Consider the following 21,363-nt stretch of genomic DNA (forward strand, 5'->3'; position numbering starts at 1 on the left):
CTTCACTATATAAGAAAAGGGTTGCCCGGGTGGGTCTGGAACGGTGGGAGTCACCGAAAGGGCGTAGAGTACATAGTATGACATAACTCGGTTCCGATAATGAAGTGACGACGCATACTATGAGATCCACGGCAGTACCGACAATTGCACAACAGTAATAATACTACATAGTATGACAGGAATTAATGACTTGCTTGTCTTGATAACAGAACTTGATGAGATATAGGCCTGAGGATCTTCGGATTCTGCGGCCGAAACATGGGCGTTACCAAAACCAACGTAATATTACATATACAAGGATCGGCGCGTCACTTTCTGAACTCCCTGACAAACCTCTCCCGGGATAACGATCCAGTAACTGACTGGTTAACTACTGCTAGGGATAGATTGTAAACCGCATTTTCTAGTTGATGCAATCAGCATTCTTTAATCTTTATATAAACCAGTCGGGATCATATTTTCCTCAATGTTGCACTCAAAACATCTCTGCCGGCAATTCCATACCGCGGCACGACGGGTCCCATTGGCTTATGAACTCCATCGACCACCTACCAGCAACAGTCCCACGAGCCATAATCCGACTTCAAGCACGCCAATTCTCTTCTTGCATGGGTTTCTAGGCTCGAAGCGTGAGAACAGACATGTTAGCAGGGAAGTCATTCCGCTTTCCTTGTCTCTGGTTTCGCTCTAACAACCTCAATAGACTGCTCGCTAAAGATCTCTTCCGGCCTGTATATGCTCTGGTATGTAATTCCTTTGCTGGGTGGCCTGAATAGCCACATACTAGTGGCAATCTAAACTTCGACCCAGGACATGCGCAACCATGGCGAATCCGGTCATCATCCAAAACACGACTACATGGAGATGGCACTGGACGTAAAATTTTTCATTGAAAGACACCAGCTTCGGGCACCGACTATCATTGGCCACTCTATGTATGTTTCGGCTATATTAGCTCAACACTCATGTCCCATGTGATACAGTTGTATATCTAACGCATTGATTTCCAGGGGCGCCAAAACAGCATTAACACTAGCTTTAGAATCCCCGACCCTAATCAAGGACGTAGTGGCCATCGATAATTGCCCAATCCGCTTACCACTGGAGTCAGATTTTGTCCGATATTTGGAAGGATTGGCAAGACTGAGAGACGAACGGATCACGGACCATTTGCAAGCTGATAAAATCTTGACTCAATATGAAAAGGTAAGATGGTGTGCTTTGTGGTGCTATTGGTACTGCAGCTCTCGACGATAGGGCTAAAAGAGGATCATACAGTCTCCTGCTATACGGGCTTGGCTCATTAGCAACCTTCACAAGAAGCCAGATACACCTTTCCTCCAGCTTCGTGTGCCCGTCGAAACCTTGAGCACAGCCATAAGGCCTCTTGGCGAATTTCCTTATCGTGTGGGCGAGGAGAGTCAAGCCATTAGGCAATTCAATGGTCGCGTCCTCTTCCTGAGAGCTCTTCAGAGCAACTTTATTCCTGAGTCAGCGCTACCGCTGATAAATTCCTTCTTTCCGTCTTCTGAGATCGTGGATATTGACTGCGGTCATTGGATTGTTCAGGAGAAGACCGAGGAATTCCGTAAGAGTGAGTTGCCCACTGCACCCCCCGCCTTGTATATTGATGCGTAGAACTGATATGTTCGCTTTGGTGGTAGTTGTTGGGAGATTTCTTCTAGCGCAGAGGGATTAGCTCGGTCCGCTTTCTATTTGTATAAGAGGTGCTTCTTTGTGATTGTTGTCACTCATACGAATCTCCCTGTATGCTATTACGGTAGGTAATTCATAGGGCTATTACCTTGCACCTTTTATACTATTTTAAATGGACTAGCAAGTGGCGTTTCTTGATATATCGTACCAGCGTAAATATATAGCTCCCCGGGAAAATAGAATCGTCTCGATATATACTTCATGAAAGACACAGAGCCCTATGCAGGACCTCGGGGATGACATTCGATTGCAGGGCTCACGGCATTAGGCTAGAGCATGTGCTGGGAGTCTTCCAATCCCCCGCTCAGGCCCCTCCCCTCCTGTATAGTAAAGCCAGGGTGCATCGAAATACAAAGATGTGGTTTAAGGCACAGAGGTCTTGGCATGATGCAGGCAGTGACCAAGGGTCCGGACCTAGCATTCACTCGCTCATCTACAGAAACAGTGTCATCCTTCTGCTAGCCATGATTTCATCGACTTCAGCTGTTAGGCGAAACATATCAGCTTGCTCTCTTTTTCACAATAGCCTATACCGCGCACACTCTCCAGCACTTTCCGTATCTGCTTCTGGATCAAGAATGTCTCTCTGGAGAGCGATCTCATCATCAACGAAGTCCTCCTCCTCCATGGGTTCCGATATCCCATCGACAACGTCAAGAATTACGCAGTATGCCCAGAAGTTTCCAACTAGTGGCTTTGACATTATCCAGCCTGACGAAAAAGTGGAGGAGGAAGAGTTACCTGACTACGAAGCACGCCGTTTTTATCCCGTTCGACTGGGTGAAATATTCCAGAACCGCTACCAAGTAGTGGCAAAACTTGGCTTTGGCTCCTCATCAACCACATGGCTGTCCCGCGATTTGACGTAAGTTTGAGAGACTCTGATAATAATTTTTAGATTGAACTGACTTGCAGAGAAACGGCCACTATGTCGCATTGAAAGTCTATGTGCATACTTCATCGTTTCACCGCGAAGTCCCGTTCTATAATCACGTGAAGCAACAGCTACAAACAAGCTCACATCAGGGACGATACAATATTCGCAAGTTGTTAGATTCCTTCACTGTTTCCAGTCAAGATGGGACACATACAGTCCTTTTCTTCGAGGCCGCGCAGATGAGTCTACGTGACATGAAGGTAGTGTTCCAACAGGGTGGGTTCGATGAGGATCTTGTTAAAGGTGCTATTACCGAGCTTTTACAGGCGGTAGACTTTCTTCATACACAAGGACAGAGTGTTCACACTGGTAAAGACTTCTTTCCTTCGTGCAAGCAAGCTGTAAGAGTGAACTGATTGACTTCATAATAGATATACATCCTGGGAATTTGCCCCTCGGAGCCTATGCTAACCAGTCGCTGAGTGCACTGGAACACAAAGAACTCGTGTCACCAGTACCTCGCAAGCCGGTCTCTCCCACGCGGACTATTTATTTATCACGCCTGATGCGTCCTCAAGTAGGTCCCATGTTGTTGTCTGACTTTGGTGAGACACGGATTGGTCCAGGGCCGCACGGCGGTGATATCATGCCCCTGGAGTATCGGGCACCTGAGACATTACTTCATATAGGTTGGAGTTACCCTGTCGATATCTGGAGTGTAGGTCTAACTGTAGGTCACGATTCCTCCTAGCCAGCATGGTACTTCCTGGCAGCCTTTCGCGCTAACTGAAATGGACTGCAGGCCTGGGATCTTATCGAGCCGAGAAAGCTTTTCACAGTACGAGATGAAGATGGAGATCTGTATGATGCTGCGCATATAGCCCAAATCATCGCTGCACTAGGTCCACCTCCCCGCCCCCCCCCAAAAATTTTCTAAGAAGGAACCAGGAAAGGGCAAGCGGTTTTGGGGGCTCTGATGGTAAGTAACATGTATCAGCTGATATTGCATCTTACCGGTTGTTTTCTGTCGCTTTTGCTCCCTGCTAATGGCTGTTACGTAGGCAAATGGCTGGGCCTTGCGCCTATTCCGCATGACCGGACAATGGAACGGTTAGACAGTCGGCTCAGTGATAAGTCTGGCTTCCTACGATTCATGCGGAAAACTCTTACTTGGCTGCCTGAAGAAAGAGCGACAGCCAAGGAGCTTTTGCAGGATCCTTGGTTGAGAGGCTGAGCCAGCTGATGACTGAGTGGACGCGCGACGGACTCGGATTCAGAGAATCGACAAGACGGGTCTGATTCTGCCTAGGTCTATTTCACCATTATAATAGATGCTCCACAGATCATCAACTAATATTATGAAATGTAATTGACAAAAGCTGGTTCTCGTAAGATTTCTGTGGTGGGAACAACCGAACAGTGCATGCCTAAATGACATCCTATTCTCTATCCTCAATCTAACATGAGAATCCCCGTGTCTCTAGTATCTCCTTGGCCTGCAACCACTTGGCGAGGCTAGAGAGTTTCCTCTCCTCGTGGCCTACTATCTGTGTCTCTTCCTATATCAATATCCATATAAACATATCTAGGTACTCACAAGTCACTGGCAGAAATCTCGGGCGGCTCTTCGCCCTTGAACTCCCAGGATATTACGCTGTATACAGTAAGATGATGAAGATGATTGATTGTCTGATAGTAATGAATGGTAATGGTGAACAGGCATCGTTACGGTGTCAAGCTGGAGGATGGATTTGTAATATGCATGGCTACCTCGTATATTTGCATAATTTTAGGAGAAAAGGAGGAGAGATCAGTGATTGGTAGCCCCGCAGCTTGTGAAGGGGCAAGTAAGCGCGAAGGATTCGAGACGGGATCTGGAGGCGGGAGATGTCCAGAACGAACCCGAAAGCAGACGGCTACAGCGCAAAGTCTTAGTGTCTGAGCCTCCGGTTGCCTTGATCCGGAGAAAGCTCGGATCTGAGAAAATCAGGGTCATAACAGGGGATCGTCGGTGCATAACGTCCCCACCAAGTGGCGCATTTTGAGTTGCGCCATGTGATGACCTCGGACCACACTCGTGGTTGTGGTCTTAGGTCTTACCTTCTTTTCCATGTCTCCTTGGATCCGAAGAGTGAAGCGCTCCCCACGGCGCTCTTCTTTCTTCTCATGAATGACAATTCTGCCCCCTTCCCTTTCACCATTTGTATGTGACAAGCAAGGTCCGTAGGCGCATAGAAGAACTGGTGCGATCAGGGGGCTTGCGGTCAGGCGAAGCGAGGACTCCGGTGAAGGGGTTCGTGGTCTACTTATACGCAGTCTTTGATTAACCCCGTCTCTAATTTCCCCCAGTTTTGAATTAATTACCCGCAGTCCTCCGAGCCTCCTGCCACTCCTCCTTGGACAATCCAACATAATCCCTGACTCTAATTCAGCCTCATGGCTGCGCCCACCGCGGAAAAATGGGTACTTCGGGCGGACTCGCCGGTTGAGGGCCCGAGCCGAAACCCCCTGGTTTCTACTTTGGGGATACTGTAGTACTCTCGAGCTATCTAGAGGATTAAATGAACTTGCCACCTGGAAGCCGCGAGACAGCCTGACGAGGGATGGCAGAGATTATCTGCGGATGGTACGATACAGGATTCAAGATTTAGCGTGATGCTTCTGACTGGACACCAATATCGCACTATATTGCGTGGTTTTTTCTTATATATCAGGGATTTCGGAATACACCGGTGAATAAACAGTCCAATGGTCGAAGTAATGGGGGTCTGAGTTGTGGAGATGGTGTTGATATAGCGTCGCCCTAAAAGGCACGCCGATCCAGATGTAACATGGGGGCTAGACATCCAAGACATCGCGCTGCGTCAGCCCAATCTAACCAGCTACTCTCAGGCCAATGTTAGATGTCTGTACGGAACAAGAACAGGAATCCGAAACCCCTCATGGGAAGCCTGGGAAACATGGGTACAAATCCTTCCATTTCTCAGATGCTTCATGCGCAGGTACTTGAACAGCGATGATACCAGCAGAAAATTCTGTCAGAACATTCTCAATAATCATTGAACTCCTGTGACTTTTCCTGCGCATTGGTCTTTACGATATCCCCTGTGAATCTACGCATCAGTCCTTACCAAGTGTCGAGACGGACGACATCCACCTACCAAAGCAACCGACGATGCGTCTGGCAACCCTTGCCTGTTTCTGTATCTCCGCTGCCAGCGCTGTAAAGCACTATGGCATGGCCCCCTCCGAGGACACGCGCAACCTGATTGAGGAGCACGCTAGGAAGCTCTTAGACAATGATATGAGGCTCGTCTCTGTCTTTACGACAGACTACCATCATACCCATGATGGATCCGATTTTCTGTCGTCGGAGATGGGTATCTTCAATAAGACAATTTCTGAAATCTTTGTCTCTTCGACCCACGGTTCCAGCGAAAGTGCCCTTGAAGTCAGGGATAATATCAATGGCAAATGCCAGGGCCATGGCCGAATTGAAGATAATTTGAGCGACTTCCAGATCAAGATGATCTGCGGCGCCATTAGCCAAGCTGCAGGCGGTGGCGTGAGCGCCATCATCGAGGTTATTGAGAGCAACCTTTGCACTGAAGCTGGAACGGGCCATCCAGTACCATCCTGCAAGACGATTGTTGGGTTCATCAAGACTACGAGTGCGGGATTTACTGGTCTGGAGATTAACAATTATTGTCCTGATTTCATGAGTCTTTTTGTGAAGTGCAAGGGTTCCGACGCGAAGGCCTTTGCAGAGGACAAAAAGATTGAGATGACTGCATTTAACAGTCAGAAGGATTACAACTGTGATAACGCCGGGGTGAAATGTATTGAGGCGAGTGTATAAAGGCTTTGCGATATGCATGCCACATGTATTACTTGTGATCCTAGCTTGGTTACGATGTCCCTTGGTCCTTGGAATACCTCATCCCCGATGCATGTACGTACACTCATTCATATCCTGCAGAATTTCAGAAATTTGTTTTCGAATTTAGATAGGTATACATAGTACATATAAAGCAGACAGATGCTTGAGAGATGACACCCCATACAGTATAATAGCAAATTCCTCACCATGGTATCGCCAGTCCTGGCCATTGTAATCCTGACAATGAGTACTGGAGACACTCTAAGACTTCATATGTATATGTATCTACATCGACTTAATCTTCTCGTACAGGAAATAAAACATCGTGTAAAATGAGATGAATAATATATAATGAAACCATGAACGAGGATCCACCGGCGCAAGAAAGATGGCTTCGAAGGTACTGACGACCAAGGAGGTCACTGACATAATGGCCATTGCCTCGAAAAACCGTTTTATCCTGTTGACCGAGGGCGAGTGAGGCCCGGGGCTGTCTTTGTTTTCTGGCATCATGTTGTCACCTATAACAATGCCGCGCCAGTGATGTGCTGTCCTGCCGTGGGATGTTAGTAAACAAACTGGATTTGTCCTGAGTCAACCTACCGCACAGGGGGATGCTACTGACCTTGATGACTATGCTTAAGCAGTAGGCCCCGAAGGTGGTCGAGAGCGTGAACACGAATTGCTTTTGGGAAGTGGATGGAGCTGCACAGGAGGAGCGAAAGACATTCCTATAGAGTCGGACGACTGGACTCCTCTATATATGGGTCTGTCTGACGGTGGAGGCAGGCCTCCACCTTTCCTCCGGGCTGATCCCACGCTAATTTCTCGCCAGACCCGCGCTGCCCGCCTTGGGAGGTCACGTAATATATAATCGATACCAAGCTCTTCGAAACCCTGATACCGGATTTAGTCCACCCGAAGTATGATCACGGAAAATTCAAACTGATTTGCGACTGATATCTTGCGGCAAAGACGGTCTCACAGTCGTTGGGGTAGTGGATCTTGAATGGTTTTATATTGGACCAGCGCAACTTTCGCCTTAGCATCGTGGTGGCTTCTCCAAGTCAGCCCTGTGAATAGCGCCTCTGTTGTAAGCAGTGGTCTGATGGTATCAATTCTGCCTACCAGTTCCGCCTTATAATACTATCTAGCTAGTTGAGGGGTTCGTTTGCAATTAAATCTCAGACCCCTTCTCACGAAAGTAGGGAAAAGGGCTACGCAATCAGGTAATAATATACCCAGCCTAATATATCATCTGCATTGAATTTGACTAAAGTCCGCAGTAGCACAGAACGCGGGGTATGTATGAAGCCTCGATCTTATCCTGTTACACTATCCCTAAGTCTATTCCCTGCTCCAATTCTATCGAGGAAAAAAGCCCTGCCTATAATATACGCGAAAGTGTTTCTCGCAGAGGCCATGTCAACAACTGGAAACGACAAATCTATTGTAATTAGTCATGATAAGTCCAGGAGCTACGCAGGAGATTGGTCTGCTAGTAGAAAGAGGTTAGCTCTTAGAATACAATTAGGAAAGATGTAATAATGGATATATTTATTTTCTATTATCGGTATCCCCAGATCTGACTATTTACATGAAGACCATGAATATAACGTCCTTTGACTGGTAATCTGTACAGTTCAAGATTTTCTCTTGATTATATTAGAAAGATTGGATAGTATGCTTACAGTAATAACCCAGAAGACTGAATACTGATGCATATAAAGATTAGCTGATAATGCTGTATACCCTGGAAAGAATGACCCACGTGTTATAAAAGCAATGGCTTAGCTTATATATATCCATGCTTCAGATTGTGGAAAGGGGTGGATTGAAAAGGTGGTTTATGAATGTAAGGAAAGTAGGATATTGCATCGGTATCGCTATTTATTTAGAATTATATCGTGTGTGTAATATTCTGGCCCGCAAGTCGTAAGAATAGATCGTGGGATAAACCCCGTGCAGTCTGAGCCGCCACAGGAGACTGGAAACTGAAGAGAAGGAAGGTCGGATGCTATATAGACCACTCCCTTTGATCTCCATTGCTGATGAGACGATAAATCTCGATAAACCTCGGTATTCTCGATGATATAACTATAGCCGCTACAACAGATTCAAATGCAATACGGCATCTCTTATAAAATTATCTACAACTTTGCTAAAACGGGCTTCGCGACGGGCTTGATCGCAACAACGAAGATAGTAAGAAGAGCTAACACGCCTAGGTATCCTCAACTTATTTAGCCAAGCAATGAGGAATCGGTTACAACAATGAATATGTGTCAATACTACTGACTGGGTGTTACTTTCCTGTATAACATTCAAGGCGAAGGTTCAGAACGATAGATGGTATCGAAATCACTGACTGGAGAATGGAAGCTAAATCCGTGCCTAGAAAGACCGGAAGCAGCGACCGTGAATCGTGCATGTACTGCCTACTGCCTCCGCGGCATTGATGGGTGGACACAATTACAATGAACAGAGTTCCGGATGTGGAGTGGAGGCCTTCAGGACGGGGAGCGTGTGGAATGAGCAACCGGAAAGGGGAGTCACAAGGAGCCATGGCTCCACAATCGAGCGTCGTGAGAGTAACAAGCTATGATTATTGTCGGAACGCCAATCAAGTGCATCGTCAAGAATTCAAAGAAAAGTAGTTACTTCAATGGATGTCTCAACGTCAGGTTGTATTAATTGCTGGTGCAAACGGTAGTATTTTCCGCGACTGGAAATACTTATGGCTCCGTCCAAAGTATGCACGATTCCGGGGCCCTTGACACTGGCGTCCCATTTCCGGTGCAACCTTCTTTTAAACAAGCACCGCTTATATTAACAGTTAAAGGCACCTGAGAAGTACGGGTTGCACACTTCGAATCTCCAAACTAACGATAATTTTTACGGTATCGACAATCAATATGACCATTGTTCATTCACGCATGCGCACCTCTGGTGCTCTGGATATGTATGCCTACGTTGATGCCACGAATGCTTTGGGAAGAGAATACCTTGATCTTCAGCTGTCATCTATAGTTTCAGATGACAGCAAGGTAAAGGACCTAGCAATTACAGGTAAGCAATGGCTGTCCGCTTATTAGTCGCAGAACAGCCGTCAGGTGCTAATGATGGAATGCAGCATCTGAGCGAGGCGTGATCGTCCTACGCCACCAGGATATCGGCATGGACCAGCTTAAAAGCCTCATTCAGAGAATGGGAGAATTAACTGGCAAACCTAAGGAAGCAAAATTACATATTAACCCAATACACCCCGATGTTAACTCCTGCCTGGGAGACGACGAGGTTCTACGCGACCCCGAAATCTATGCAGTGTCATCCGAGGTAAGTGCAGTTATCTTACCCTAGAGTATAAGACGAATGCTCAGTACATATGCAGCATAATCGCGATAAATTTGACGATTATCTGAACACGAAGCATAAGCAATTTGCCAGTCGAGGTTGGCATGCTGAGTAAGTCGACACTGTATCGTTGGATCTCTGTTAATCCCCTACTAATTCCCGACGAGTACCTCCTACGAGAATATCCCATCGGACTATATTGCGATAAAAATGGTGAAAGCTCCAATGACCGGAGGTGACACCCTTTTTGCCTCCTGCTACGGGGCCTATGACCGCTTGTCCGAGCCATGGCAGAGGATGGCTGATTCACTCTCCTGTACGCTCCTCGACATATCAGGCAGGAACATGCTAACTCAGAGCCACTGAAGCAACACATCATGAACCAGACATCATGCCACTTGCTGATAAAGGAATCAATCTTTGGCTGGGTCCCAGAGGCCATCCACAGAATTTTGGTGGTTCGTTCGAGGCAACTCAGTAAGGCACAGCTGCGAATCCTCCTTTTATTCGGATATAAAGCTGACAATTGACCAGTCCCCTCGTAGTAACCAATCCGGTAACTGGCTGGAAAGCACTATGGGGTTTTAGTCCAATCTCGATGCGCGCTAATGGGAGAATCAATGGTGTTACCGATCATGAGCAGGAATTGATGAAAGCCTACTGTATGCCAGGAGTACCCAGGAACTGCTTCCTCTAAAAAAAAGTGTTCTGATGGATTTGCTAACGACCCCACTAGTTTTGAAGTTGATTACAGACAATCATGATTTGCAATACCGCCACCGTTGGAAGCCTGATGATATCGTGATTTGGGACAAGTAAGCGAGCTTATCCCTTCCTGCTGCATTGACCATGACCCTAACAGTAATTCAATTAGTCGAACCGTCCTTCATACCGGCACATAGTATGATAACCTCCCCAATGTAAGAGCCAGGTTCTGACGAAATAAACAGTGACCTTAATAATCAGGAGCGGCTGGCACTTCGGGTCACCAGTCTCACTGGTAAATTATACTGCGACCCGACGTCTTTGTCCCGAGAGGAATACTTTCGCAGGCAACGAATGACTGACTCCACCATATGATGCCCGTCAATAGACTTGGGGCTTGGAAGAAAACGACGTGAAAGCGCCTTGGAACCGAAATATTCTTGAGGCCCAAGTGGAACAAATGCATCTCTCATTGCCAGATTAGGCATGAGACAGCTGCTCTAGGATATTTATATAATGTTACATCTCCTATCTGGCAGCAGTATTTTTGCTATTAGCTGATAGAAAGAATAATGAGTCAGAAAGAGAGAATAGAAGAACTATAAAGGCTGAAGAAGAATTAGGCAGATAACATGGGGGATAGATGAAATAGTCTAATCCAGTATAGAGAATAGACAGTATGTCCGGGATCAAGCTATATAAAATTAGATGTAGAATATTTGTACTGTACAGGATGCTCAAGATACTTAACTGAGAGTATAAGAAAATAGATACTAAGGCCTCCAATTTACTAATGATAACTACTCACTAAAAGCAGTCCCAAGTCTCCAAAGCATACAATTAATGTTCCTTAATAAGAATAGAAAGAGCAAGAGAAAATAGCTGAGACTGCTGTAATCAAGGAACCTGTAAAAGAAGATAGCGAGAGAGAGCATAAGAATACATGGATTGAAATATATAAAATCTGACATGAGCTTGTATTGATATAAGTAATATGTAAAGTGAGGCGGCCATGTAGATGGAAGAAAGTAGTATAATAGGTTGGGAGGATTCTATTTGTTAATAGAGTAGTCTATACTGTAGCAGGTAATGGGTTGACTATAGATGGCAGGTTGTAGAGAGCGGCAGACAGGCGGTACTCCGTATAATGGGAGCCACTTTCGGCGGCTTGCCTGCTGTCTGTTTTTTTACTGGATACAATATCCATTATATGAAAATTGAGAAGACATTTGAGTTGACGTTAAAACTTACTTTCACTGATACTATTTAACAACAGCAAGATTTTCTAGTGCATTAGACCTTTAGATCTTGAAGTGTAGGGTGAGTTATCCAAAACTGCGGACATATTCCAGTCTGGCTCAGGTCTCCTTACAGGGAATACAAATGTTATGGCAGAAATGAAGTCAAGAAACAGTCAACTTGCGGGCTGGATGGAGCCCTTTAAAAGAGGATAGGGGAGGTGTAGAAGAGTAAAAGAGGATGCAAAGGGGTAGATTTGGCCGCGAACTAAGGAGGGCATTTTCGGCGTCGATTTCTCAGGTCCTCATACTTGTTCTACTTGTAATATATTTTGTCCCCGCTAAACCTTCATCACATCGTCCAACAGAATACTGCCCAAGACCATACAAAAAACAAATCTATAGACAAATAGTCAATCCACCATCAGCCCGAGCCACCTTCTAAATTCTTATCCCGATCAAGCTTCAGTCCCACCGTTCGGTGGTCCGAAGCTGGCTCACCTCAGAACTCTCGGCATGGATTGCTTATTCCAGATGATACATCCGACAAACCCGACCGGCAGATAAAAGTTCGAACTTCCGAGGAACGGAATGGAAAATTTTCGGATAAGATTATTTGTTTAGGTACAAATATATGATGGTTTAAGATCTTACAATCTCACCACTTTATAATGTAGAATAAAGACGGAGTAATAAAATATTAGTGCTTATAACGGGTCTATCTTATTACAACTTTTTAGATAACAGACAAGAGGGAGTCTAACTGCAAGTCATCCACTCCTCGCTTCTAGGCAACCACATTCGGTAAGGCTGAGTTGATTGATTGATTGACTGACTGCAAACCAGATCCACTCTCTGGCAGTGCCGAACAAGCCTTTTTCACATTCCGGTTTGTGCCACTGCCAGTCGGAATTGCTATCGGAGATGCTTCTCGATGGCACACTCCGAGTCCCTCACATGCGCTGTCTTACCCCCGAGCTGCTTTCCCATCTGTCTAGATAATCTCCATTGGTTCTCCATCCCACCCACACCCCCTCGCAGCAAGAGTAAGTAGTATTCTTCTCAACACCATTCTAACCGCCGTGTGCGTGACTCGTCATCCACTCACTCACTGGGCTACTAACTTAAAAACCCACCGCTAGTCGCCGCCTCTGTTGGCTGACGCGTCCCTTAGTGCGGGACTGCTTCCTTAAGTATTATATTATCGCCTCCTATCTATCTACCTATCTACGTAGTTTGTCCATCCGGCCCCAGCACCGGTGCCTAATAATATCTGGCGATGGAGCCTTAAGTATTAAATCTGCCCGCACCCCCTGATAAGATAAAAATTGTTTTTTTGCTTCTTGGTTCCGGTTCCGCTTCCCATCAGCACCACAACACCTACCTGTATACAATATGGGTGTCAAACCCCTCCTGCTATCGTCCCTTTTATGGGCCGCTAGCAGCACCACAGCTACAGCAGCATCGCCATCAACAACACAATATGCCAACCACATCTTCAACTCCATCCACTCCTCCATGCGACAATGGGGTTCTTCTCTCCAGCACAACGGCATGTCGTTCTTCCTCGCCACCGTTCCCGCCGGCACGCAGTTCTACCATGGTACATCGATCGCCGAAGCCGTCAACGGGACGGAGTGGCTTGCCTTTGAGCCGGAACATGCTATGGTGTTCGCGAGGCCGCGTCGGGGACCACCACCGGATGAGGACGACGATGAAAAGAAGAGGAAGGAGTTGAGGAAGCGCGATGAGGAACAGGGAGAGGAACAGCAGCAAGAATCAGGCTGGTTACATACCTACGTCGCTGCTAAGGATCTGCGACTGCTATACGTCGATGGTATGGCAGCTGGAAAGACGAACAATGGGACGCTCGACCTGGAGGATCGGATTCTGTTCCGGGATGAATTAGGCGAAGGAGAGATGATGGGGGAGCGCGAGCGCGCGAAAATGTTCTGTCGCATGGCGAAAGAGGAGTGGGATGATCGGTTGGATGGATTGTTGCGTATGGAGGCTGGGTTTGAGATCATTCTGTGTGATTTTGCCCGGGATCTGAAGCAGGTGAGGGTGACGCAGACGAAACCGAGTCAGCCGTTTGGGGGACCTGGTGGTAAGAAGGATGACAAGAAGAAGAAAAAGGGTGGTCCTGGAGGCGGAGGAGATGGAGGACTGTGGTTCAAGGCCATTGCTGCGCGATATGATGGGATTGGAGGTAACCGAGTGACGCTGAACTATGACAACTTTGTGTCGGCGTATACGTATGGACTGGACCTGTTCCATTCGGTCAATGAGACGTTCACGTTGCCCCGGTTGAAGCAGTTTACGTCGCAGCAGCTGGACCCGATCCGGGAAGCGCTGAACCAGCTGGTACTGCAGCATGAGGCCAAGGAGGCTACACTCAACTGGCAGACCGTCACGGATATGGTGGTCGAGCGGTACGCGCGTGAAATCCGCTACCTGGCATCCGGGCAGGTGTCGACGGTGGAGGCGATCCACGCGGAGATTGATACGGTGCTGGGTCCATTTGTTGACTACGGGGATCGCGATGGGGAAGAAGAGGCCGAGCGCTGCTCCATGCAGTTCATTCCGGGCGGGATGCTTGCGGCTGATGGTGATGCTGGGGTGGCGGCGACGGCTGTGCATGCAGTTACTCGTAGGATTTGTGCGACATTTGTCGAGGCCTGGCAGGAGACAGACTACAACACGGTGATTGGGCTCTTCCAGGATTTGATGGAGTACTTGGCCTGGACGACGTGGAAGCAATGCAGCGGGTGCGCCGACCACGAGATCTGTGTGGTGCCCATCTGGCCGATGGGAACCGTAGAAGACTATAACCATCCGCAGTGTCACGATGCCTCGAACCCCAACAGCGAAGGCCAGCGCTATTGGGGTGGCGGGCCTGGTGGCCCTGGAGGTCGTCATCCTCCTTCTGATTCTTCATCGTCGTCCGGATGGATTCCGGGCTTAGTCTCGTTCCTGCGGTCGTTCCTGGGAGTCGCTCTGGGTTTGCATTTCTAAAGTTGGACCAGTGGGGGGATAAAGATTTCCACGATAATATTTTTGCGTACACATCATCTAATTTGAACTTGATTTGACATCTTCCATTTGAACCTGAATTTCGGGCACAGGAAACTCCGCTCAGGGGCGCCCTGCAAGAAGAAGATTGCCTTAGCAAATAGAAACTGCGTGCAGGAAGAAAAAGAAGCGGAACAGAAAAAGGGTCAAAAAAGCAAGAATAACCTACCGAACCTGGTTTTCGGAGGATCGGAAAATGACAATTAAGCTGCCCGACGAACAGTAGAACGGAAGTTAATTCGTTGCTCGTGCGCGGTTGAAGCTGCTCGAGGCGCCACTTCGATAGTTTGCTGCACGCTTGCATTAAGCGCCTTGTCGATCCCTTCGGTCCAGACACAAATCCTTTTGCCCTGTCATTCTCTCTCAACCACGTCCTGATTTTTTAGTACTTTGGATTGTTAATCACAATTTGTACTTTCACTATGGGGTCAGCTCTATGGTTGGGTTTCAGCTGCGGCGTCCACTATGAACAGCCACAATGGAGATGGCCTTGCCAGCTGAAAGCGAAAAGACCGGGTTATCCATGTCACTTAGACCGAGGTAGGGTATGTTCATAGTAGTAGAGTAGGATAGGCATCAACTAACATCAACACCATCAACCGAGGTAATGATGCACAAAGCTTCACTTTTTGCCCCCTTCTCCCCTTTGGGCACAGTTGCCTTATCCTTCTTCCCCCTGAAACTTGTTTGCTACAACGATGCTAAACACATAGTTTCTGCTTGGTACTCCTGCCACCGGCACTTCACGGATGCAGCCCGATTGCATGCGTGCACGACACGACTCGAGTCTAGCCTATTCAGCCAGGACGATCCCAAAAATTAGGGTTCCACTATCAACTCGATGGGTCTGGCAGCCCAGTGGATCCCCTTCCTTGACATTCACGGATCACGTACAAGTGCCGTCCACACTTGTCGATCCTCCAGATCATACATGGTCAGGTACCAGCCGGGGAGCCACCAAAGACAATAATCTTGGATAATGCGAACTTGGCACAAGGAACACGGGGGGGGGGGGGCGGATATGGTGCAATCCCAGTTCCGTGGGGAAATGCAAGCGAAAAGGAGAATTCGCCTCACGTTGAGCTAGGATGTCAATTAGCTACTGCTACTACTACTACTTTTACTGGATACTGCTCGCATATAAATATGCCCTACTGCTGCTCTCTCCACCCCCCTCTTTCTCTACTCGCAGGTCAAGCAAGTCTCTCTTTCATCTCTCCGCCTTCTTCCTTCATTCTTTTCTCGTTTGCTTCCCTCGCTTGACGACCACCGTTCCTTTTTTGTCGTTTTGTTACATTCCTTCGCTTGTGTTTCCAATATGAAGGCATCGATCCTAACGGCCCTCACTTTGGCCGCTTGCTCCTTCGCGAGCCCCGTCGGCCAGCTTCATGCTCGCGACGGCGAATGCACCTGCCAGCCCAATGGTGGTTCGAGCTCTGGCTCTGGCTCTGGCCCTTATCCCGGCTCTGGCTCTGGCTCTACTCCTGGATCTGGGTCTTACCCCGGCTCCGGCTCCGGCTCTGCTCCAGGATCGGGTTCTTACCCCGGCTCTGGTTCCGGCTCTGCCCCCGGTTCTGGCTCCTATCCTGACTCGGGATCGGGATCTGGCTCCTACCCTGGCTCTGGCTCTGGCTCCGGCGCTGCTCCCAGCTCTGGCTCTACTGCTCCTGGATCTGGGTCTTACCCCGGCTCAGGAGCTGCTCCCAGCTCTGGTGCTGGCTCTGCTCCTGGCACTGGCTCCGGTTCCGCACCTGGCACCGGCTCTGGTTCTTATCCCGGCTCAGGTGCAGGCTCTTACCCTGGCTCCGGCTCTGGTTCGGGTCCTCAGCCCTCCCAGGTGTCGACCTACCCTGCTTCTCAGGTCCCAACGCTGCCTGGCTACCAGCCCCAGCCTACGATTACATTGACGACGACTGTTCCCGTCACTGCCTCCCCCGGCTCCCCTGAGTGCACTACAACTGCTCCCGCTGCTCCTGCTGGTCAGCCTTCTGGCCAATCCTCTGGCCAACCCGCTGGCCCCGGTGCTCCTACCGGTCCAGCCGGCCAATCCCCTAGCCCTGCTGCTCCCGCTGGTCCTACCGGTCCTGCTGGACAGCCATCTGGTCCTTCTACACCTGCTTCCCAGCCTTCCGGCCCCGCTGGTCAGCCCTCTGGCCCTGCCGGCCCATCTGGACCGGCCAACTCTGGCTACCCTGGCAACCCTAGCCCCTCGTCCCCGTGGGGTGCACCCACCTCTTCGGTTCCCGCTGGATCTCCCTCTCAGACTCCCTCATGTGAAAACGGCCACTGCCACGGCACCGGCCACCTCCTTCAGGATCTGGGCGTTCAGGCGGATCACCTTCTGACTGTTGTTGGTAATGGCACCGAACAGCTGCTCGTCCAGCTCAGCAAGCCCGTTGCGGACGTTCTTTCCAGCCTGGGCCTGACCGGCCTTGCTAAGCCCGTGGGCCACATCATCAAGGATGCCGGCAGCATTGGCGAGCTGGTCACGGATCTGGGCGCCCCCGTCGAGCAGCTTCTGGTCGTCACCGGCAAGGACACTGGCTATCTCTTGATTCAACTGGACCAGGATGTCAAGGGCCTCCTCGACGGCATTGGCCTCGACGCCTTGGGTGAGCCCGTTGGTGACCTGCTGGGTGCCATTGGCAGTAGCTTGAAGCGTCGCCAGAACTGGGACTACAACCCTGACGCCAAAAATCCCAACGGACTCCTCGAGAAGCTGGGACCAGTGATTGACTGCATCTTGGTGATTACCGGCGAGGACGCCAAGGACCTTATCGTTAAGCTGAGCAAGCCCGTGGCTGAGCTGTTCGAGAAACTGGGACTGACTGGCCTGGGCAAGAGCGTTGGTAAGGTCATCAAGACGGTCGGCGATGCGGGCGACTTGGTTGCGGATCTGGGTCCGGTCAGCGAGAGTTTGCTGACGGTAGTTGGCGATGGTGGCAGCAAGCTGGTGGTCCAGTTGGCTCCTGATGTTGCGGACTTGGTGAAGGGCCTGGGACTCCCCAAACTTGGTGATGCCGTGGGTGAAGTTCTCGGAGCTGTGGGTGAGAACTTGTAAGAAGTCTCGACTATTTCCCCTCTTTTTCTTTTCCTCTGTCCTATGAATGGGTGATGGAATTGCATTGCATTACATTTTCTGGGATGCGATGGTGTTGAGGCTACTTACTAGTACTATATACTATACAAGATGTAATTAGTGTAATTGTTAATGATACCTAATCAAGATATTTTCAGTTGACTTCAAGTCTGCCATTTCCACGATTCTATCTATAGTAATAATGTCTTCCATATCATCCATCCACTCTTCCCCTTCATTTCCCCATATTCTTATCCCCCTTCCATTTATCCGCCGATTCCTCTCCGAGGCAACCTTCCTTTTCCCCCCTCTTCTCTCTCTCTCTCTCTCTCTCCATAGGCGTACGTAATCCGCATTCCACAGCCTCTCATTGCTTTGCCCCGGATGTAAATTGATTCGCCCCACGGGGTTGGACTGCCGATGTGGAGAAGCGAGCCGCCAGACTTGGCAAGGCAAACCGTCATCCAACTGGAGATTACTGGCAGTCTGGCACAGCGTGCGTGTGAGGGAGAGAGGGAGAGAGAGTTTCCCGGGGGGAAACACAGAGTTTCGCCTCCCGCGTCGTTCCCTCCAGCAATGAAATCATGGATGATTGTGGGACGTGGGGAGGCCATTCCCCCCCCGCGGGTAAGATTATTCCCGCCGTGCCATTTCCGATTGCCGGTCAGAGTTCACTATTTAATCCTCCAGTTTTCTCTACTTTTTCTGGCTCTGTTCAGCTTCAAAGGTTTTTCAATTTGTTTCTCATAGACACATCTCCTCTCTGATTCTCCTTCGTTCTTATACTATACTATCATCATGGCGCAAACTCCGCAAGACCTTAAGATTGCCATTCTGGGTGCTGGTACGTACATCCTTTTTTGTTCTTCCCCCTCCCTATAATAGGGTTTAGTATAGAGTATGGCAGAAAACTAACGGGTGCGTGGATGTATAGGCATGGGTGGCCTGACCTGCGCTTTGGCCCTGGCAAAGGAAGGTTTCAAGCACATCGACGTTTATGAGAATGCACACGATCTGGGCTTCGTTGGAGCTGGTATCCAACTGGCCCCGAACATGGCCCGCGTGCTGGATCGCCTGGGCGTCTGGAAGCCCATTGAGGCCGAAGCTGTTAACATCACTTCCACTAGCGTTAGAGGTATGTGCTATATTCCTTGCTGGAGATTAAAGATCTACATGTCTATCTATGTGAAACACCGAGCTCAAACGCTAATAACTCCGAACAGTCGGTGCCTCGGACTCAGAATTGGCCCACGTTCCATTGGAATATATCCACGACACCTACGGATATCCTCACATGGTTGGCCACCGGTCTTCCCTCGCCGGCCACCTGTACCAAGGTTGCCTGCAGCACCCTGACCAGATCCACTTCCACTTCGCCACTACCGCCAGCGACACCACCTTCGGCCCCAAGTCCTCCTTCACTGCCACCCCCCGCGACGCCCCCGAGAAGGCCTACCGCGTTGAGGCCGATGTCCTCCTCGCCTGTGATGGCATCAAGTCCCAGGCCCGTGTGGCCATGCTCGACCTCCTCAACATCAAGGCCAGCGTCAAGGACACCCACCAGGCCGCCTACCGTATCATGATCCACAAGGACCAGATCAAGGACGACCCGGAGCTCCTGGAGCTCATGAACGGCAACCGCGTGACTCGCTGGATCGGCGAGAAGCGCCATATCATCGCCTACCCCGTCTCCAACAACACCATTTACAACCTCTCCACCACCCAACCCGACACTCACTTCGCCGCCGCCACCAATGCCACCTACACCACCCGCGGTGACAAGTCCGTCATGCTGGGCGTCTTTGGCGACTTCTGCCCCATGGTCCAGCGTATGCTGAACTACGTCCCCGAGGGTGAAGTCTGCGAGTGGAAGCTGCGTGTCCATGAGCCCCTCCCCACCTGGGTGCACGAGACCGTCGCCCTCGTCGGTGATGCCTGCCACCCTACCCTGCCCCATCTCGCCCAGGGTGCCGCCCAGGCCATCGAAGACGGTGGTGTCATTGGTGCCGTGCTCTCCAAGCTCCCCGATACCACCCCGGCTTCCATCCACAAGGCCCTCAAGGTTTACGAGAAGGTGCGCAAGGACCGCGCCTACGCTATCGTCGAACTGGCCGCCGCTTCCGGTCGTGCTCTGCATCTGGGTGAAGGTGCCGCCAAGGAGGAGCGCGATCGCCAATTCGCTGCTCTCCGCCAGGGCAAGGGTCCTGTGCCCGACAAGTGGGCGGATGCCGATGTCCAGAAGGAGCTGTATGGTGTTGATGCGACTAAGATCGCGCTGGAGCAATTCGACGAGCTCTTTGCTTCTGTGTAAGCTTTGGCCTTTATACCTTTTTCATTTATTTTTTCCTTTTCCCATTCATTGCCTGCACGATTGAACCCGATGTATATTGTATATAGAGCTGATTGGTTGTATTGATGATTGAAGGTCGGGTCGTGAGGCGAAGCTGGCTTGATTGATTGATTGATTGATCCATCGGCCGGAATTAGTGTTCTTTTATCTAGCATTGCAGCCCCTTGCATATACAATGATGATGTTATGATTGTTATACAGAGTTATTTTCTTTGTTCCTAGATATACTCCTTTTCGTAGATGCATCCATTGTGTGAATGTATACATTGTATACACGCGTAGTTGTACCAGGACGGAAGTGGCTGGTTGCATAGTTAGTCTCGTTTGTTAGTGTCATGCGCTGGATTTTACCCCGGATTTTCAGCCCCTCCTTTAGGTTTGAAAATCCTACCAAATTCAAATCAAACCCGAGGGGTTGGACCCCTTGGTCCTTGCACTCCGGCCAGGCAACAACAATTGTATTGGTTTACCCCTCGAGTTTGTGTGCGAGATACACGATTCTAACGCTGCACTTCCAAGACAAGTCAGTATCTGGGGTCTACAATTTTCCCCCCTTCCCCACCATTGCGGGGATGCTAGTTTGAAAAGAATCTATCCCAGATACACGTGAGTAGCTGATCATTAGTAATTATGTGATGTCTTATGTAGTCTACATACTAGAGCACAAATTTTGGTACCCGATCATATCTGAAATCGGGATTTGAATCAGACGTGCGGGATTAGCTGGGATCCATTTCTGCCTTGATTTGATAGATCCAAAGAATAGGTACCGGACAAAAGGGTTTCGACCCAAATTTGGAGGAAGGAAAAATCTACACTAGCGACGTTCTCGCATGTTAGTGGTTTTACTTAGATCGAAATGTATTCACGGGAGCAAAGTCCATGATAATGAACTCTATGTACTTGGCATAGCCAGCTTATGCACAAGCCTCGGCAGCAAAAAGTAACCTCGTCTAAGCTATGATTTAAACTTCTTATCAGATTGTTGGTGACGGTGGCAAATCGAAGAATCCAGAACAATTCCAATTGAAAAAAACAGCAAATCATGCTTTGGGGAGACTTCCGGCTTGGCGCGCCGCGCTGAATCAGCCA

At 49.1% G+C, this 21,363-nt stretch overlaps 8 protein-coding genes across 8 annotated transcripts; 7 read left to right on the forward strand and 1 right to left on the reverse strand.

Moving 5' to 3' along the window:
• The first annotated feature begins 347 nt into the window (after nucleotides 1–347).
• On the forward strand, nucleotides 348–1,846 carry BDQ94DRAFT_132995 (alpha/beta hydrolase). The gene is made up of 6 exons (XM_026764186.1): nucleotides 348–651; nucleotides 704–743; nucleotides 811–935; nucleotides 1,011–1,206; nucleotides 1,279–1,594; nucleotides 1,665–1,846. The coding sequence occupies exons 1-6, from the start codon at nucleotides 467–469 to the stop codon at nucleotides 1,697–1,699; spliced, it is 897 nt and encodes a 298-aa protein (XP_026632415.1). The 5' UTR covers nucleotides 348–466; the 3' UTR covers nucleotides 1,700–1,846.
• A 496-nt stretch (nucleotides 1,847–2,342) lies between these two features.
• On the forward strand, nucleotides 2,343–3,827 carry BDQ94DRAFT_156156 (putative protein kinase; the record flags this gene model as incomplete). Its single annotated transcript, XM_026768590.1, has 5 exons — nucleotides 2,343–2,581; nucleotides 2,634–2,962; nucleotides 3,025–3,323; nucleotides 3,396–3,495; nucleotides 3,709–3,827. 5 exons carry the CDS (start codon nucleotides 2,343–2,345, stop codon nucleotides 3,825–3,827), a joined length of 1,086 nt encoding a protein of 361 aa, XP_026632416.1.
• Nucleotides 3,828–5,001: 1,174 nt separating this feature from the next.
• BDQ94DRAFT_5208 (uncharacterized protein) lies at nucleotides 5,002–5,604 on the reverse strand. Its single transcript, XM_026775961.1, has one exon. The coding sequence runs from the start codon at nucleotides 5,446–5,448 to the stop codon at nucleotides 5,143–5,145; it is 306 nt and encodes a 101-aa protein (XP_026632417.1). The 5' UTR covers nucleotides 5,449–5,604; the 3' UTR covers nucleotides 5,002–5,142.
• A 1-nt stretch (nucleotide 5,605) lies between these two features.
• BDQ94DRAFT_5209 (uncharacterized protein) lies at nucleotides 5,606–6,570 on the forward strand. Its single transcript, XM_026775963.1, has one exon. The coding sequence runs from the start codon at nucleotides 5,769–5,771 to the stop codon at nucleotides 6,450–6,452; it is 684 nt and encodes a 227-aa protein (XP_026632418.1). The 5' UTR covers nucleotides 5,606–5,768; the 3' UTR covers nucleotides 6,453–6,570.
• A 2,818-nt stretch (nucleotides 6,571–9,388) lies between these two features.
• On the forward strand, nucleotides 9,389–10,646 carry BDQ94DRAFT_165112 (TauD/TfdA dioxygenase family protein; the record flags this gene model as incomplete). Its single annotated transcript, XM_026770204.1, has 7 exons — nucleotides 9,389–9,542; nucleotides 9,607–9,809; nucleotides 9,865–9,938; nucleotides 9,995–10,143; nucleotides 10,196–10,304; nucleotides 10,362–10,489; nucleotides 10,564–10,646. The coding sequence occupies 7 exons, from the start codon at nucleotides 9,389–9,391 to the stop codon at nucleotides 10,644–10,646; spliced, it is 900 nt and encodes a 299-aa protein (XP_026632419.1).
• Nucleotides 10,647–13,001: 2,355 nt separating this feature from the next.
• Nucleotides 13,002–14,974, forward strand: BDQ94DRAFT_132999 (uncharacterized protein). Its single transcript, XM_026764187.1, has one exon. It carries the CDS (start codon nucleotides 13,166–13,168, stop codon nucleotides 14,783–14,785), a length of 1,620 nt encoding a protein of 539 aa, XP_026632420.1. The 5' UTR covers nucleotides 13,002–13,165; the 3' UTR covers nucleotides 14,786–14,974.
• Nucleotides 14,975–16,160: 1,186 nt separating this feature from the next.
• Nucleotides 16,161–17,903, forward strand: BDQ94DRAFT_165114 (uncharacterized protein; the record flags this gene model as incomplete). The annotated part of the gene is made up of 1 exon (XM_026770205.1): nucleotides 16,161–17,903. One exon carries the CDS (start codon nucleotides 16,161–16,163, stop codon nucleotides 17,901–17,903), a length of 1,743 nt encoding a protein of 580 aa, XP_026632421.1.
• Nucleotides 17,904–18,656: 753 nt separating this feature from the next.
• BDQ94DRAFT_133003 (putative monooxygenase) lies at nucleotides 18,657–20,474 on the forward strand. Its single transcript, XM_026764188.1, has 4 exons — nucleotides 18,657–18,765; nucleotides 18,856–19,056; nucleotides 19,145–20,228; nucleotides 20,347–20,474. Exons 1-4 carry the CDS (start codon nucleotides 18,720–18,722, stop codon nucleotides 20,372–20,374), a joined length of 1,359 nt encoding a protein of 452 aa, XP_026632422.1. The 5' UTR covers nucleotides 18,657–18,719; the 3' UTR covers nucleotides 20,375–20,474.
• The last annotated feature ends 889 nt before the right edge of the window (nucleotides 20,475–21,363 follow it).

Source organism: Aspergillus welwitschiae (assembly GCF_003344945.1).
Source record: "Aspergillus welwitschiae strain CBS 139.54b unplaced genomic scaffold BDQ94scaffold_1, whole genome shotgun sequence".
NCBI classification, from domain to species: domain Eukaryota; kingdom Fungi; phylum Ascomycota; class Eurotiomycetes; order Eurotiales; family Aspergillaceae; genus Aspergillus; species Aspergillus welwitschiae.

Coding starts and splice junctions, on each gene's coding strand:
- BDQ94DRAFT_132995 (XM_026764186.1), top strand. CDS start 467: ATGTTGCACTCAAAACATCTCTGCCGGCAATTCCATACCGCGGCACGA. Junction 936..1,010: donor ACTATCATTGGCCACTCTAT/GTATGTTTCGGC, acceptor ATTGATTTCCAG/GGGCGCCAAAACAGCATTAA. Junction 1,595..1,664: donor GACCGAGGAATTCCGTAAGA/GTGAGTTGCCCA, acceptor CTTTGGTGGTAG/TTGTTGGGAGATTTCTTCTA.
- BDQ94DRAFT_5208 (XM_026775961.1), bottom strand. CDS start 5,448: ATGTCTTGGATGTCTAGCCCCCATGTTACATCTGGATCGGCGTGCCTT.
- BDQ94DRAFT_132999 (XM_026764187.1), top strand. CDS start 13,166: ATGGGTGTCAAACCCCTCCTGCTATCGTCCCTTTTATGGGCCGCTAGC.
- BDQ94DRAFT_5209 (XM_026775963.1), top strand. CDS start 5,769: ATGCGTCTGGCAACCCTTGCCTGTTTCTGTATCTCCGCTGCCAGCGCT.
- BDQ94DRAFT_133003 (XM_026764188.1), top strand. CDS start 18,720: ATGGCGCAAACTCCGCAAGACCTTAAGATTGCCATTCTGGGTGCTG. Junction 18,766..18,855: donor GATTGCCATTCTGGGTGCTG/GTACGTACATCC, acceptor GTGGATGTATAG/GCATGGGTGGCCTGACCTGC. Junction 19,057..19,144: donor CACTTCCACTAGCGTTAGAG/GTATGTGCTATA, acceptor AACTCCGAACAG/TCGGTGCCTCGGACTCAGAA.